We start from the raw sequence: 18,300 nt of genomic DNA, 5'->3' as shown, positions 1-18,300 counted from the left end.
TGAGTTGATGGAGGAATTAGAGGAGAGAGAAATGAGAGAGTTGTTGTGTTGGTGTATGATGCATGACATTCGCCCTTAAGGAGCGTGTTATCTGTTCGATGCCACCTGAGTCAGCTCTCCGTACTCGTCCTGAGGAGCGTGCTAGCAGTCTGGTAAAAACTGTGCCAGCCCCACGTACCATGTCTCCATTACGCCTCCACAGCCCAGTACATCCTGTGCCAGCTCCCCGCACTCGCCTTGAGGAGCGTATCATTTGTCCGGTACCATGTGTGCCGGCTCTACGCACCAAGTCTCCAGTACGCCTTCACAGCCCAGTACGTCCTGTGCCAGCTCCTCGCACTCGCCCTGAAGAGCGTGTCACCAGTCCGGTGCAACCTGTGGCGGTCCCACGCATCAGGCCTCCAGTGCGCCCCCCCCAGTCCGACGTGTCCTGTGCCTGCTCCTCGCACTCGCCCTGAAGAGCGTGTCACCAGTCCGGTGCAACCTGTGCCGGTCCCACGCATCAGGCCTCCAGTGTGCCTCACCAGTCCAGTGCCACCTGTACCGGCTCCACGCACTAGGCCTCCAGTGCGCATCAACAGTCCAGAGCTTCCGGCGACGGTCCCAAGTCCAGAGCTTCCGGTGACGGTCCCCAGTCCAGAGCTTCTGGCGACGGTCCCCAGTCCAGAGCTTCCGGCGACGGTCCCCAGTCCAGAGCTTCCGGCGACGGTTCACAGTCTGGAACCTCCTGCGACGGTCCACGGTCCGGAACCTCCTGCGACAGTCCGGAACCTCCTACGACGGTCCACAGTCCGGAACCTCCTACGACGGTCCACGGTCCGGAACCTCCTGCGACAGTCCGGAATCTCCCACGACGGTCCACAGGCCGGAGCCCTCCTTTGTGCCGGGGCCCAGTCCAGGCACGGCGTCCAGTCCAGCTCCATGGCAGGAGCCTTCCTCTGCACCGATGTCCAGTCTAGGCATGGCGTTCAGTCCCACTCCAAGGCCGGAGCCTTCCTTTGCGCCGGTGCCCAGTCCAGGCACGGCGACCAGCCCAGCTCCAAGGCCGGAGCCCTCCTCTGTGCCGATGTCCAGGCACGGCATCCAACCCAGCTCCAGGGCCGGAGCCCTTCTCTACACCGATGCCCAGTCCAGGCACGGTGGCAAACCCAGCTCCATGGCCGGAGCCCTCTTCTGCGCCGGTGCCCAGTCCAGGCACGACGTTCAGCCCGGCGCCATGGCCGGATCTGGGGTCTGGGCGGGGGTTACGACCTGCACCGAAGCCACCACCAACGCTAGATGCCCACCCGGACCCACCCCTATTGAGTCAGGTTTTGCGGCCGGAGTCCGCACCTTTGGGGGGGGGGTACTGTCACGCTCTGACCATAGAGAGCCTTTTATTCTCTATGTTGGTTAGGTCGGGTGTGACTCGGGTGGGTAATCTTGGTTGTTCAATTTCTATGTTGGCCTGGTATGGTTCCCAATCAGAGGCAGCTGTTTATCGTTGTCTCTGATTGGGGATCATATTTAGGCAGCCATTTCCCCACTGTGTTTTGTGGGATCTTGTTTTGTTTTTGTGTAGTTGCCTGTGAGCACTCCAGAACGTCACGTTTCGTTTGTTCGTTTATTGTTTTGTATTTGCTAAAGTTTCACTTTATAATAAAGATGTGGAACGCAACGTACCCTGCGCCTTGGTCCAGTTCTTACGACGAACGTGACAGTCAGTGACTGACATAACAAAACAAAAAAAATCTTATGTACAACCATATTTTGAAATTTCACCTTGAGTATTCTAACTCGCAACTGTAAGTTGAGACCCTGACTGCGTTCCCCCGCAAAAATATAATGTATTTTTTATTATTGATCAGAGGGCCTTCAAAACTGGCATTCCGCCAGTTGCCCATGTCTGTACTAGTGGGAGGCTCAAAAGATGCATCTTCACCTTTGCACTACAGTTGAAAGGGAAAGATCAGAGCATCTGCTTTTTTTCTTTCACTCTCGGCTGGTCAATGTAGCTTCCTCTGTCTCATATGGATGCTTTCTAATCTGGGCTGCATTTTGTATTTCATGGCTTACTGGATAGCACCAGATCAGCTGTTTTGAAGAGTTTTATGTCCAGGACTGAGGAATGGTTCAGGGGAGATGTAACGCTCGCCCAAGACTCAGTGCTGCACTAATATGATTTGTGGCTGTGTCTCACACTGACTATATTCTCCAACACACAGAGAGCATTCTCTAAAGTCTGTGCAGTAAAAACACAACTGGCAAAAGCCAAATAATAATATGCCTCTCTTGCATAATAAAGTACAGTAAATGGCTTTTAGTCTTTTGGTAGAGTAATAGTATTGCTTTAGGTATAACATTGTATTTTTCTGGACGTCAGCCATTCACTGTAATGGAAGAAAGTGGAGGAAAAAATCAATTTGGAAACATATTGGCAGCCATTGGTTGTGGGATCAGATGGCTTTGGAAAACAGATTATGTCCAGACCAGAGAGCCCAGAACATGACCACAGGGGATTGATGTTAATAGAACACCACATGACCTTGGTGTTGCCACGGAGCAATTGTGATACCCTAGTAGGTTAGCAGACTGAGTTGGCAATGTGGACAATGAATACCTACAGTACCTACTGAGTACCTAGACGAATACCTACCTACTAAATGCCTACCTACGCAAAGGTAGGCTTCTGTATCCAGGGTGTCAGAGTTTCAGCTATCAAGGCCACTTTGATGGTTCAGGTTTCAGCGTGTTCTGCCAGACCATAATAGGCTATCCCTCCTCAGTGGCTGAGGTGTACAGAGGAGAATGGAGATCTGTAACATCTACGGCTTGGCATGAGCACAGGTTGCCATTGCACTCTCCAGATAACCATCCAGATTGTCATGTGATCCAGGGACAAAACCAACCAGCAGAAAACTCTTATTGTACTGTATGGTTGCACTGTTTCAATTAAGTTCTGTTTTTCTCACGAAATCCCCAGAGACAGTGTGTACCTACTATGTCAAAGGTCAGGGGTACATAGCACTTAGGGTTGTGTAAAATGACTGAGTGACGTAGCTTTCCCAATAATTAATTTCAAATGCACTGAACTGGGTGGGATGGAGTGGAGTGGAGTGAGAGTGGATGGTGCCAGGTCTACACAAGTAGTTGTTGTTAAGGGAGCGTTGTGAGGTGGACAGGCAAAGGATGGAGAGGAAATAATGTCATATAATATACATTTTTTTCCACAAACATCAACTGGAGTGAATTTGCATGGAAATATTGTTGCTCAGCCCCTCCCTCCACGCTAGGTCATCAGCACAATTTAATTACATTAAGAGACGGCTAAATTAGACTCTGCAAACATAACGGCTTAAAGGATTACTGGACCTCTGGTGGGGAGAGATCAAATTCTACCTTCCAGCTTGAAACAATATGCACTGTTCCTTGCATGTGAAGAGGGATTGATGGAGAGATGGAGGGAGGGATGGAGGGATGGGGGATGGAGGGAGGGTTGTTGTGGACCAGATGAGAGGATAGTTGTACATACATCCACAGTCAGTCCACTGGTACAGTGCCTTGCAAAAGTATTCATCACTCTTGGCGTTTTTCCTATTTTGTTGCATTCCAACCTGTAATTTAAATTGATTTTTATTTGGATTTCATGTAATGGACATACACAAAATAGTCCAAATAGGTGAAGTGAAATGAAAAAAAATAACTTGTTTCAAAAAATTATAAAAAATAAAAAACAGAAAAGTGGTGCGTACATATGTATTCACCCCCTTTGCTATGAAGCCCCTAAATAAGATCTGGTGCAACCAATTACCTTCATAAGTCACATAATTAGTTAAATAAAGTCCACTTGTGTGCAATCTAAGTGTCACATGATCTCAGTATATATACACCTGTTCTGAAAGGCCCCAGAGTCTGCAACACCACTAAGCAAGGGGCACCACCAAGCAAGCTGCACCATGAAGACCAAGGAGCTCTCCAATCAGGTCAGAGACAAAGTTGAGGAGAAGTCCAAATCAGGGTTGGGTTATAAAAAATATCAGAAACTTTGAACATCCCACGGAGCACCATTAAATCCATTATTAAAAAATGGAAAGAATATGGCACCACAACAAACTTGCCAAGAGAGGTCTGACCACCAAAACTCACGGACCAGGCAAGGAGGGTATTAATCAGAGAGGCAACTAAGAGACCAAAGATAACCCTGAAGGAGCTGCAAAGCTCCACAGCAGAGATTGGAGTATCTGTCCATAGGACCACTTTAAGCCGTACACTCCACAGAGCTGGGCTTTATGGAAGAGCGGCCAGAAAAAAATCCATTGCTTAAAGAAAAAAATAAGCAAACAACATTTGGAGTTCGCCAAAAGGCATGTGGGAGACTCCCAAACATATGGAAGAAGGTGATAAAAAATTGAGCTTTTTGGCCATCAAGGAAAACAACATGTATGGCGCAAACTCAACACCTCTCATCACCCCGAGAATACCATCCCCACAGTGAAGCATGGTGGTGGCAGCATCATGCTGTGGGGATGTGTTTCATTTTTTCAAATTCTTGAGGGAAACCTGTTTCAGTCTTCCAGAGATTTGATACTGGGACAGAGGTTCACTTTCCACCAGGACAATGACACTAAGCATACTGCTAAAGCAACACTCAAGTGGTTTAAGGGGAAACATTTAAATTTATTGGAATGGCCTAGTCAAATCCCAGACCTCAATTAACTTGAGAATCTGTAGTATGACTTAAAGATTGCTGTACACCAGCGGAACCCATCCAACTTGAAGGAGCTGGAGCAGTTTTAACTTGAAGAATGGGCAAAAATCCCAGTGGCTAGATGTGCCAACCTTATAGAGACATATCCCAAGAGACTTGCAGCTGTAATTTCTGCAAAAGGTGGCTCTACAAAGTATTGACTTTTTGGGTGGGGGGTGAATAGTAATGCACGCTCAAGTTGTATATATCAAATGATACAAACCCCCCAAAAATCTATTTTAATTCCAGGTTGTAAGTCAACAAAATACGATAAATGCCAAGGGGTGAATACTTTCGCAAGCCACTGTAGATCATAGAGCAGTGGTATTCAAACTTTTTCAGAGGGTACCCCATTTTCTCTAAAATAATTTCTGGGCACCCCATTTTTGTTGCAAGAATTTATTGTGACCCCACCACACCACAAATTTAATGACACTACCTTAAAATCTGTAAAATGTGATTTACATCAACAAATAACCTTAAATTCATTACATTATCATCTCTTACCAAAATGAAAACAATAAATACATTTTGAAATTGTCATTCTCAAAAAAAACGTGTATATTGTCCCATCTGTACTCTTATTTGTTTGTTCCCCCCAAAAATACAATCTACACTACCATTCAAAAGTTTGGTGTCACTTAGAAATGTCCTTGTTTTTGAAAGAAAAGCTAATGTTTTGTCCATTAAAATAACATCAAATTGATCAGAAATACAGTGTAGACATTGTTAATGTTTTAAATGACTATTGTTGCTGGAAACGGCTGATTTTTTATGGAATATCTACATAGGTGTACAGAGGCCCATTATCAGCAACCATCACTCCTGTGTTCCAATGGCACGTTGTGTTAGCTAATCCAAGTTTATCATTTTAAAAAACCCTTTTGCAATTATGTTAGCACAGCTGAAAACTGGGTTCTGATTAAAGAAGCAATACAACTGTCCTTCTTTAGACTAGTTGAGTATCTGGAGCATCAGCATTTGTGGGTTCAATTATAGGCTCAAAATGGTCATAAAATAGTTTTATTGGCCAGTCTGAGATATGGCTTTTTCTTTGCAACTCTGCCTAGAAGGCCAGTTGCCTCTTCACTGTTGACGTTGAGACTGGTGTTTTGCGGGTACTATTTAATGAAGCTGCCAGTTGAAGACTTGTGAGGCGTCTGTTGGAGCCATGACTAAACCAGATTCAAAAAAACAGATAAAAGAACACCTTACGGCCTGGCCATGAAGAGACACACAGACATTTTAATGAAATTTGTGTTGTATTTTGCATTGTATTATGTATTGTATTATGTATGTGATACGTGGTTGGGGTATGACTGTGATATGTTGTCATCTCCAGATGAATGCACTAGCTGTGGGCCGCTCTGGATGGGAGCTTCTGCTGAATGGCTAAATTGTAATGTAAATGTAGTGCTGTGAATATGTATGTATATTGTGTATTTTATTTGTTATGTTGTTTCCTGTTTGGACCTCAGGAAGACTAGCCCTGCCTGGTCAGCAGCTAACTGGGGATCCTAACAAATACTAAGTACTAAATATACTCTATATATATAAATCTTGGGCGACACCACTACCGTTCCCCGACCCCAACTTTGAATACCACTGATATAGAGAAAGGTTTTATATTTCACCAACAAGACTAGGCTACATCTAAGGAAAAACACATGCATGCACGCATGCACGCACGCACACACACACACACACACACACAGGCTCTCGTACCTTAGTACATATTTTTCGTTCTCCATGTCATCACATCAGTGATGTGTGAAGTGTTCTTTGACTGCCTGGCGACATGCTGCATATAAAAGAGACAGTGACACTATCGTCTTCACTCCAAGCAGATGGCTTTTTAACCACGACTCCTCACTGTGGATGCCAAGCCATGGATCATTAAAGATGTCAAGGACGTTGGGTAGGATTTTCTTTGCATGGTAAGAGTGCAATTAGACATTAACTGGTAAACACACCACTGTGCCTTTGTTCAATTTGTGCCATTCAATGCATAGCACAGCAGTCCTCTGAAGTAAACAGAGCATCTCTATAGATTAGCTACTGTAACCGAGTCGAGCTAACATGCTCTCTTCCATGATATGATTATCAGAGGAGAAATGGGATGAGAAATGGATTAGTGCTATGTAATTATACTATAACTGGAACAAGAGAATAGTGGGTGACCTAGTCACGACTCAGCACGATCTCAGTTGAGTTGTGTAATACTGTACCAGTCCACTCAACGGGCCCTTGTCCTTTTTTCCGATGAAGAATGACTTTGCTTTGCCATAGGGTTTGTTCCAATGAGATGGCAATGATTTGTTATTGGTGTTTGAGTGAAGACACATGCCTTTACTGGAACACCACCATACAACTAGACCTTCCTCTCAGCCGTTGGCCCACACTGTGACAGCAAGGCTTTAAGTGTTGGAAAAATGCTCACTGGTCAAAATGTGTGTTAGCAATTTATCTCAGCTAGCTGCTAGGACTTTGAGCTATGTCTTTTCCCCAGGAGAATGGTAGCTAATGGGTTTCCCCTCGATTGTCCCTTAAACAGTTACTGTGGAGATCAGGAGAGACTGTTGCCCATCCTGTTAAACTGCTGGTTCCTGTTCGGTTATTGTGAGTGTTATCTTAACTACGGGGGACCAAAGCATTCCACTGACTGTGACTGTACTCCACAGCCAGACAAAGAGGATGAGCAGTGGAGAGAGGAAGATAGATAGAAGCTGACATCCAATGTATTAAAACTCAACACTATTAGAGATGAGCTTCTGGCGGAAGTGAGGCATCGTAGCTTAAGGCATAGATACAGTTCAGCATTATTTTCCCAGCGATGTAAGCTATACTGAAGTCACTGAATGTTCATTGTAACACTTCATGTGTCATACATCATTTGTGAAATTTGCATTGTTTCTTTCTAACTAAATCAGTGCCTGGATAGTGCTTGCATGCTTGCTTTTGCATGAAAATGGATACTCGTACAGTACAATTACAGTACAGTATGTCAGCAGTTTAATTATTTCAAATTCATTAAGTGCTTATCATAAAAATATAATATATGCCATTTAGCAGACACTTTTATCCAAAGCAACTTACAGTCATGTGTGTATAAATGTAACGTATGGGTGGACGTGGGAATTGAACCCACTACTCTAGGTTACAAGCACCATGCTCTACCAACTGAGCTACAAAGGACCACCCCACATAGTCACAAAATCCTCAATAAAAAAAGGCCATGCCACTATCTTGTCACCATGATATTGAACTTGGCATGGTGCTCCTTCTGAATAGACAAGCCAAAACATCTTGCCATTTCTACAATGTGTGTGGCCCACTAGCTCTGCAGTTTCCAGGTTAGACACACTCAACACTCGGCAGTGTGTGCGTGTGTGTGTGTGTGTGTGTGTGTGTGTGTGTGTGTGTGTGTGTGTGTGTGTGTGTGTGTGTGTGTGTGTGTGTGTATGATATTACCCGCACGAGCATCTAACAGGGGAATATTAGAGCCAGGCGAGTTCTCACTCTCCGTAAGTACCTCTTATTGATAGAGAGGCTGACACTGTACTCATCCTGTCTGATACTGATGATGACACACAGCACGGGTGACACATGATAGACCCACACACAGCGGTTCATAGAGCCTCCCCCATCTCTCCCTCCCTCTCTCCCTCTCCCTCCCTCTTATCTACATCCTAGCCCTCTCTCTCTCCCCAGCTCTCTCCCCATCTCCCTCCATATCTCTCTATCTCTCAGTGTGTGGCTCAGTCCTGTGGTGCTGTAGCAGGTGTTCACCATTGGTGCCCTCACAGTGCACCACCAAGGACATTGCCCTCATTTACGGTTGACATCCTGGCATTGTCTCATGATAACTCATAACCAATTGCTTCACCTTTTCAGTATGCAAACTTGGTACGGTTCTTATCAAACTTTAATCCAATAGAGGAGCAGGTTGACAATAACAGTAAGTATAGTACATGTGTACATGCATGTGAACAGATGTATATGGGTTTATTTGTATGTGTGTCACGCTTCTTTCACAACGTACAGTACTGATGATAGTATCAACCCATTCCAGTTTCAGGTCAGTAGAAACTGACTGTAGAATAGGGTAGAATCTCTCTCCCACTGACCTGGAGCCTGTTGCTGGACCATCTCTGAGAGGTCCTGGAGGTGTATGAAGAGGACGAGGCCTCCGGCCCCGAACAGCAGGAGGAACCAGAAGGAGCAGGGCAGCTTGACGGCCGTGGCCCTCATCCGTCTTCTCCCACGCAGGGCGTCCACTATCCTACACTCCACCCACAGCATCCTGCTATCCTGCCTCAGCTCAGACTGCTGCCTGGGGAGAGAGAACAGGGACAGAGTCAGCCCAGATAGGACAGGACATAAGATATAGGAGCACAATATAGGACATAGCATGACATGGCATAGGATTAAATAGGTTATAATGACATTAATATAGGTAGGCTAATCATGGTTCTTCAATAGTTTTCTTCTCATTGGATTACTACAAAATGTGTTCACCTTACTGAGTGACAACTATAGAAACACATTCTCTTTGTACTGCCAAATGCTTACCACCCAAGATGAATAAACATATTGTATGTAAATGACCAGAGATGTTACATTTTATAAGCAGGAACTACTTAAAAGACATACTGTGCAGTATTAATGATAAACATAGGCTCTTTAAAGTCTGTTTGTAAATTACATCAAACAACGTACGTCCTAATGTGTTAAACTGTGGACAACTTGACATGAAATCTAGAAGCCATGTTTTTTATGAATCAGTGAGCCAGTATGAAGGTCTGTGCTCAGGCTACAATGAACGATGGCCTGTGCACGAGAGAAAAAGCATCTAAAGAATTCAATGGGATCTCGCACTCAAACCATAAAAAGGAAAAAACCAAGGAGGCGGGATGCAAAAATATACTTGATGTAATCAATGATCGAAAGAATCCAAAAAGGTGAAAGTGCAAAGTGCTAAACATAAAAAGGAGCATACGTTTCAGCTGCTATGCCTTCATCAGTGCTGTACAAACAAATGAAGTGGAGACACGCACTTAAGAAGACGCACCTGCGTGTAACAGGTGTACCAGGTAACAAGTTAACTAGATACTGGTGAATAGGGGGTCATCAACGGCGTCTATAAATATACAGAATGAGACTAGAAAAATATAAATAATGAACACATATAATTGAAAATAAGAAACAATTCATCACGCCATATGAGTTAACTGATTCCATAACCTTGGAGACCAATAGCAGTCAATCAGATATCAAACCACTTTGGCTGGCCTTCAGTCATGGATAAATCAGCCAGTACAATCAGATATCAAACCACTTTGGCTGGCCTTCAGTCATGGATAAATCAGCCAGTACAATCAGCCAGGGACATATCTCATTCTTATATGCATCTATTGTTTTGCTGGGAACACACGCCCTCTGATCAACTGGATCAAACGCAGGGAAGTGTATGTATCCATCTGCTGAATTAATTAAGCAAACATAAAATGTATTCTGATTATAATGTTTCGTTTTCTACCATATTCCCAATTCCCATTTATGGGATATAGCTATTAGTATTTTGTATGCACTGTGGTCTTTTAAAGTATGATTACAGGAAAAACACACAAAAACTGTATGTGGACTGAACGTAGCACAGCTTGCAATGAAAAACTTGTATTCTGTTCTGTTCTGTATAACTTACTGCATATCTAACTTCCCTTGGCAATAATGAAACAGGTGGCCCAGAAACGATTTATGGTCAGAATTAAATGACTGGCACCATAACAAAGGGACAAAGAAAGATTCAGTTGGTGGCCCTATTCCATTCACTATTCAATTACTACCTGAGCCCAGGGTTTGACAGGGGTGAAATGGGAGGCAAAGTCATGTTCACCGCAGAGCTAATTGTCCTTATTTATGGCAGCTGGCTGATCTGTGGTCAGGAGTAATCCGTTCTGCTGCTGTGATGGAGATTACCCATCAGTAAATGAGATTAGCCACCAAACTGACTGTTATTCTGTTATGTAGAAAAAAACAGTGCTCAGATGGTATTTGTTTTCTTTCAAATAATCTGAGCAACTGACTGTGGCTGCCTGGGGCACCAGGTGGGAAGGATTTGCAATTTTGGGACTATTATGTTGTTTCCATTGTGCTCGGCAAGTTCAATCAAGCACAGCTAATGCATAGGTCTGTTTCTGCACTCCTTTGTTCCAGTTATCCAATTGGCTACAGTATGGTAGTGGCAATGTCTCGCTCTCTTTCTGTTCATGTAGCTGACATACGTAACATCCCACACTTCCCCCATCTAACATACAGTCAGCCCCACACCTCAGCCGGCAGCGGCCCCCAGCCACCTCACACATTCCCCTGCCCCCTGTGACGGTGACCTGGCTGCCCGTGGCTGGCTCTGCAGGGGACACGTACACCCAGACACACTCAGACAAAGGGCTGATGACGGCTCAGACGCAAACAGACATGCTCAAACACCCTCACAAATAACACCCAAACACCTTTAGAGTAGTTATTCTCTCTATGGTGCATAACAGCAAATGCTACAGATGAAGTCACAGGTAGGCTATTAATATACAGACAGCCCCTGCAGTAGTGTTCCCATGTTCAGGTCTGAAAAGACAGAATATATTACACAGCATGGCTGAGAGTGCCAATGTCCTAGCTACACTGCTATATGAAGCTTTGGACTTAGTGAATGCTTTTTAAACATCCTTCATTCAATAAATGAAAAGCCATAGTATTATTGTGTCCAATCACTGGACTATTGTCAATGCTGTTACATAACATTACAAGTTCAGAAAAGAGAGCTTCATATTCAGCTTCATAATAATGATTTGCACATTTGACTTCCTGACCTCTACCTGCAGAACATCTACAGTGTGCTACATGCAACATGCAAAAATTACACACACACACACACTATCTCGTTAAGACAATGGTCAAACAAAATGTTAATCTGGGTTTACATATCGATATTGTGCAAAATGCAGAATTATATTTAATGAGCACATTTGAGTAATATTCCAGCTATAGCAGCCTGAACCCCAGCAGACCAGCTACTGGGAGCTCATTAAAGAGTACCACAGCATGAGGCTAGAGAGGGCAAAGGAGTTGCAGCTGGAATTGTGAAAGTCTCCAATGAAAGACATTCATAGAATTATTATGGGGATGCAGTGGAGAATAGAGCAGAGGAAATGGAGGAAAGTTTGTTGAGGAAACAGTTTCTCAGTACAGTATGTGTGTGTGTCCCAAATGGCATTATATCCCCTATATAGTGCACTACTTTTAACCCTAGCCCTGTTGTCCCTGGTTAAAAGCAGGGTTTTTTCTGCATACAAAAGTTTGGGGCGGGTCGCCCTAGTGTTTTTTCAGACCGCTTATGTCCAAATAATATTATTATTATTATTATAAAAATAATAATATTACTATTATTATTATTATAAAAATGAAAATCGGGATAATTAAACGTTTTCAGTGTAAACTTAAAAGGACTAAAACCAGATATAAAGTATGTAGAAAAGATAATGGACCTATATTGTTTTAAATAAGAATTAACAATCACCAAAATAAAAGCTCGACAGTCAGGGAGAATCAAAAAATCTACAAATTATGCATTCAGGAGTAGTTTTGTCATGGCATGGGGCCCCCATTGATTTTGTTATAAGGTTGAGTCACTCAGATAGCATAAGCCATGGCAAGATGTGTAGAATTGCAGGAAATTAGCTTTAGAACAACTCAATATTGTCACTGAGACCAACAGGAGGGCCTCTAAAATGTTGGGTCGCCGACCGCACCATTGAACACCCCCATGGCCACGCCCCCACCACGCCCCTACCACCTAAGCCCCATTTTGATCCAGAAAAAAATCTAAAAGTAGTGAACTATAAAGGGAATAGGATACCATTGGGATGCATCCTATTACCTACACAGGAAGTCTTCCAAACCTCCCAGGTAATAGCATAATCACAGCACACAGCACAGAACGGTCTCTTTGTGTGTTGAGAACTTCTTATGACTCATTCTCCGCTACGGTACATAAACATCTCATTTTCATACAACTGAGGTATAAAAGGTAGGCATATACTTTTGTCATTTGAACCCCAAGAGCTACTGTATGGATTTCCATTTGTGAGAAGAATAAAATGAAAGAAGGAAAGCAGAGCTGGGTGTCTGGTTTGTTTGTACGAGGGTAAGAGATATTTCATGTTGTGATATGTGTTGCATAATGTGGCCATAGAGATAGGAGAATGTCTTTACTGTTGGTGCAAATCTTAATGCTCACCATCATAAAGTCTTTTCACATCTCCTTTTTTTGTTTCACGATAGTACATCCACTACCGTTCAAAAGTTTGGGGTCACTTAGAAATGTCCTTGTTCTTGAAAGAAAAGCACTTTTTTTTGTCTATTAAAATAACATCAAATTGATCAGAAATACAGTACAGACATTGTTAATGTTGTAAATGACTATTGTAGAGTCAGTTTGTGCTTTTCTGTGAAGGGAGTAGTACACAGTGTTGTACGAGATCTTCAGTTTCTTGGCAATTTCCCGAATGGAATAGTTTTCATTTCTCAGAACAAGAATAGACTGATGAGTTTCAGTAGAAAGTACTTTATTTCTGGCCATTTTGAGCCTGTAATCGAACCCACAAACGCTGAATCTCCAGATACTCAACTAGTCTAAACAAAGACAGATTTATTGCTTCTTTAATCAGGACAACCGTTTTCAGCTGTGCTAACATAATTGCAAAAGGGTTTTTTAATGATCAATTAGCCTTTTAAAATGACAAACTTGGATTAGCTAACACAACGTGCCATTGGAACACAGGAGTGATGGTTGCTGATAACGGACCTCTGTAAGCCTATGTAGATATTTCATAAAAAATCTGCCGTTTCCAGCTACAATAGCCATTTACAACATTAACAATGTCTACACTGTATTTCTGATCAATTTGATGTTATTTTAATGGACAATTTTTGTAGCTTTTCTTTCAAAAACAAGGACATTTCTAAGTGACCCCAAACTTTTGAACAGTAGTGTAATGTACCTGTTGATGTATTGAGCGTGGTGTCAATGAGGGAGGTGGTTACCAAGTAATGGTGCAGTGTTGGTCCTTAAAACTATAATAGCCATCTGTTCTTTAGCAAACAGTTGTATTTCAGCCATGATAACTGTTCATGTGTAGAATCTACACTGTAGATGATGAGTTAAAGAGACTAGTATTAAATTGCATCATACCATACAACAACGAATTGACAATGACTTCATTTGACATTCAAACTTCAACTGTCCCTGAGATTGTTGTTCCTGGTCTTCCTGGGTCCAATGTATACTCCCACAATGTCTGTTTGCCTGCATGGGTAAACACACATACTGATCAATAGAGATGAGTCTGTACTGACCTCCCGTCCCTCCCCTTTAATCAATGCTTAATGTTTTACAGACAAACAAGGCAGGAACCATTTTAAATCCTTGAAAAATAAAGTTAGTTAAACCTAAACCAGGAAGTTGAATGGAGATCCAAGGGCAACATGGAAGTGTCTAAAATGTTGTTTAAGTATAAGGCTCTGGCAAAGTCTTTATGAAGGTATCAATACGATCAAATTCATTCATTCACTGTCTGTGCTTTTAAACTGCATGAGATGGATAGGCCTACCACTGTTCTATTACTCAGATTTGAGATGTGGGTAAGGATTGTTTCTTTCCACCCTAACAAATTAGGTCTGACATAACAACATAACAGAAGCTTCTTTAGCCATATTGTCCGTATTGTCCCTGGACTCTGTTCACTCAAGATACTAATTCAAATACAAAAGGTTAGGTTCATAGAGAGAGAGAAAGTAAGAGAGAGAGAGAGACAGAGAGAGAGAGAGAGAGAGAGAGAAAGAAAGAAAGAAAGAAAGAAAGAAAGAAAGAAAGAAAGAAAGAAAGAAAGAAAGAAAGAAAGAAAGAAAGAAAGAAAGAAAGAAAAAAGAAAAGAGAGGGAGGGAGAGGTGTAACTCTATCACCTACCTGAAACCTAATGCAGAGGAGTCCCCTAAGCTGTGCTCTTTTGTACTGTCCTTTACTGAATAACGCTCTTCACATTCAATAAAATAATTGCAGCGCCAAACACAATAATGCTAATTACAGTTTAATTCAATTGAACACTGCTTTTCCTTCACAGTTGTATTCAATCAGCAACCCATATTAAAGTGAATACATAATGCTGTAATATGAAGCCACATCCTAATAGATCGTAGAAACTCATATTGCATTAAGTCTGACTAAGACCTTGGAAGATGTGCATATATTACACTAAATATGTGTCCTTCATTAGCTGTGAAGGGGCTATATCTAAACCTCATTAATAAGCAAGGCCAAAAACAGAAAGTCCTGAGAGATACTAGCGCTTTGTTTGATGTTGCATCAAATTTTGTCGGTTTGTCGGTTTGGACGAATTACATGAGCGTAATATGAGCGTAATATACAAAGTGGGCCAAACTTCCTCCACTGCGATGTGAGAGACTGATCAACAACTACAGGAAGCATTTGGTTGCAATCATCACAGCTAAAGGTGGAAAACCAGTTATTGAGCGTAAGGGGGCAATTACCTTTTCACATAGGGGTATTGGGTGTTGCATAACTTTGTTAATTAAATAAAGAAAATAAGTATCAATTTTTTTATGTTATTTATTCACTCAGTTTCCCTTTATCTAATATTAGGTTTTGGTTGAAGATCTGATAACATTCAGTATCAAAAATACGCAAAAATAGAGAAGAAATAGAGAAAATCTGTTCGTATTTCATATAATTCCATCGAAATTTGCTAAATTCACCCACATGGATTTCAACTTGTGGAGGCATCTTTTTGCCAGCATGGTTGGCAACATGTGTATGGCAGACTATTTATTTGTTCTTAAGCAGAGCGACTTTTAGAAAGACCCTGGCTGGCAAACTAGCCTTTCATGAAAGTGTTTGAGTAAAGGACAGACTGTAACTTACACCATGGGCTAGCTAGAACACTGTGTTTTTAAAAGGTTGAAACGGAAAGGCAGTGATGTGTGAGGCTAGCGTGTAGTCATGCTGGTCCGAAACCTTAAATGCGCTTAATGCACTTCAAAACCAAACCAATCCACACGGGACAGCCCACAATTCTACCTGGTGAAATGGTGCTGACAACAACAAACAGAATATACAGAAAGAATATATAGACGATAAACAGAATATACAGAGAATATATAGAAAAATATATGATGCTCACAGACCTGGTCAGTTAATACTACCCGCATGTCTAGGAGAGGCCTTTTTACACGTCTTGTCATGCTTGTCACTGAATGCAAAACAAATGCCATTCCCCACTGGGCACAGTTGTCAATTCAACATATATTCCATATTTCTAGTACTTAATGTTACCAAGGACCCATTAATTAATGAACTTCTTAAGGCTAGGGGGCAGTATTCGGAAGTTCGGATGACTGACGTGCCCAAAGTAAACTGCCTGTTACTCAGGCACAGAAGCTAGGATATGCATATAATTGGTAGCATTGGATAGAAAACACTCTGAGGTTTCTAAAACTGTTAGAATAATGTCTGTGAGTGTAACAGAACTGATATGGCAGGCGAAAGCCCGAGGAGAATCCATCCAGAAATTGTTTTGTTGTTGAGGTAACCACCCATTCAAATGCTTGTTTATGGGATATTCAAAGGAATTCCTCCCAGATTGCAGTTCCTATGCATTCTACTAGATGTCAACAGTCTTTAGAAAGGGTTTCAAGCTTGTTTTGAAAAAAATGAGTTAGTAATTGTAGTTTTTCAAGGTGTCTCTCATTTTGGACTGTAGTCTTGTGGTGCTTGTGGATGAGGGCACGCACTTTCTTATTTATCTCCGGTATTGAACATACTACATTCCGTCTTAAATTGTATTGTTTATTTACATATTAGGGTACCTGAGGATTGATTAGAAACGTTGTTTGACTTGTTTGGATGAAGTTTATTGGTAACTTTTGGGATTCCTTCTTTATTAAATAAAGAAAATAAGTATCCATTGTTTTTTGTTATTTGTAAACTCAGATTCCCTTTATCTAATATTAGGTTTTGGTTGAAGATCTGATAACATTCAGTATCAAAAATACGCAAAAATAGAGAAGAAATAGAGAAAATCTGTTCATATTTCATATAATTCCATCGAAATTTGCTAAATCCACCCACATGGATTTCAACTTGTGGAGGCATCTTTTTGCCAGCATGGTTGGCAACGTGTATGGCAGACTATTTATTTGTTCTTAAGCAGAGAGACTTTTAGAAAGACCCTAGCTGGCAAACTAGCCTTTCATGAAAGCGTTTGAGTAAAGGGGTGATACAAATTGTATTGTTTATTTACATATTAGGGTACCTGAGGATTGATTAGAAATGTTGTTGACTTGTTTGGACGAAGTTTATTGGTAACTTTTGGGATTCCTTTGTATGCATGTTGAACGAGTGGAACGGGTGGATTACTGAATCAAACGCGCCAACTAAACTGACTTTTTTGGGATATAAAGAAGGACCTTATCGAACAAAACAACCATTTGTTGTGTAGCTGGGACCCTTGGGATTGCAAACAGAGGAAGATCTTCAAAGGGATGTGATTTATTTTATCGCTATTTCTCTGCTGGTTTGGAAAATGTTTTTAATGCTTTTGTTCGCGGGGCGCTGTCCTCAGGTAATCGCATGGTATGCTTTCACCGTAAAGCCTTTTGAAATCTAACAAAGCGGTTGGATTAACAAGAAGTTAAGCTTTTAAATGATGTATGACACTTGTATTTTCATGAATGTTTAATATTACGATTTTTGTATTTTGAATTTCGCGCTCTGCAATTTCACGGGATGTTGTCGAGGTGGGTCACTAGCGCCCCACCTAGCCCAAAGAGGACCATGGGAAACAGCTGGTAGTACTGTATCACCCCATAAGTGATATTGTTCCAATAAAGACGCACCTCTTATTCAGCCTCCCGAAAAGTTACACATCATAAAAGTAAAATCAACATACACATTAATAGTGTGGCGGCAGCAGCCACTGCGATGGGAGATATTTGTAAAGCTCTGGGTTCCATGGCCATCCCCTTAAACAGTATGATTTACAGTCTTAAATAAAGCAGAGGTGACCTTTCATCAGATTTAGCCAGACAATATTTTGCTTGGGTGTCCAGCATTAATGTGGATTAGCATGACAGATGGGAGACATTCTGCAAAATCAATACTTCTGTCAACTCAACAAAGTCCCTCTCCAACAGAGAGGAAAAACAAACAAACAATGGCTGAACTGATTCTGACTGGTGGGCTAAAATAGATGTCTCTCCGAACTGAGTCTGACTGGTGGGCTAAAATACAGTAGATGGCTCTCTCTCGTCTCTCGTATCAATCAAAAGTAGTCAGCAGACTGAAAACAGCAATTATTGGCATCAAACTTGGCAGACAGTGTATTGAAAACCGTATGTTTCAAGTTCAACTGCAATATTCTGAATCACAAAAAAAGATCAATCAATTGTAATGAAAGTTATGTAAAAAGGGTGATGTACTTTCTCTGTTAAGCAGAATGCCT

The 18,300-nt window shown here is 42.0% G+C and overlaps 1 protein-coding gene across 1 annotated transcript in view; it reads right to left on the bottom strand.

Annotated features, from left to right (window-relative positions):
• LOC106562373 (carbohydrate sulfotransferase 8) overlaps window positions 1–18,300 on the bottom strand; it is a 199,337-nt gene that overhangs the window by 140,303 nt on the left and 40,734 nt on the right. Inside the window, exon 2 of the mRNA XM_045689291.1 lies at window positions 8,854–9,059. Within this exon, the coding sequence (XP_045545247.1) occupies window positions 8,854–9,028 (175 nt within the window). The 5' untranslated portion in view covers window positions 9,029–9,059. The remainder of the gene's footprint in view (window positions 1–8,853; window positions 9,060–18,300) is intronic.

The sequence above is a fragment of the Salmo salar genome, chromosome ssa11 (assembly GCF_905237065.1).
Source record: "Salmo salar chromosome ssa11, Ssal_v3.1, whole genome shotgun sequence".
NCBI classification, from domain to species: Eukaryota; Metazoa; Chordata; class Actinopteri; order Salmoniformes; family Salmonidae; genus Salmo; species Salmo salar.
The sequence above is the reverse complement of the archived record's forward strand: the minus strand, read 5'-3'. Positions and strand labels throughout refer to the sequence as shown.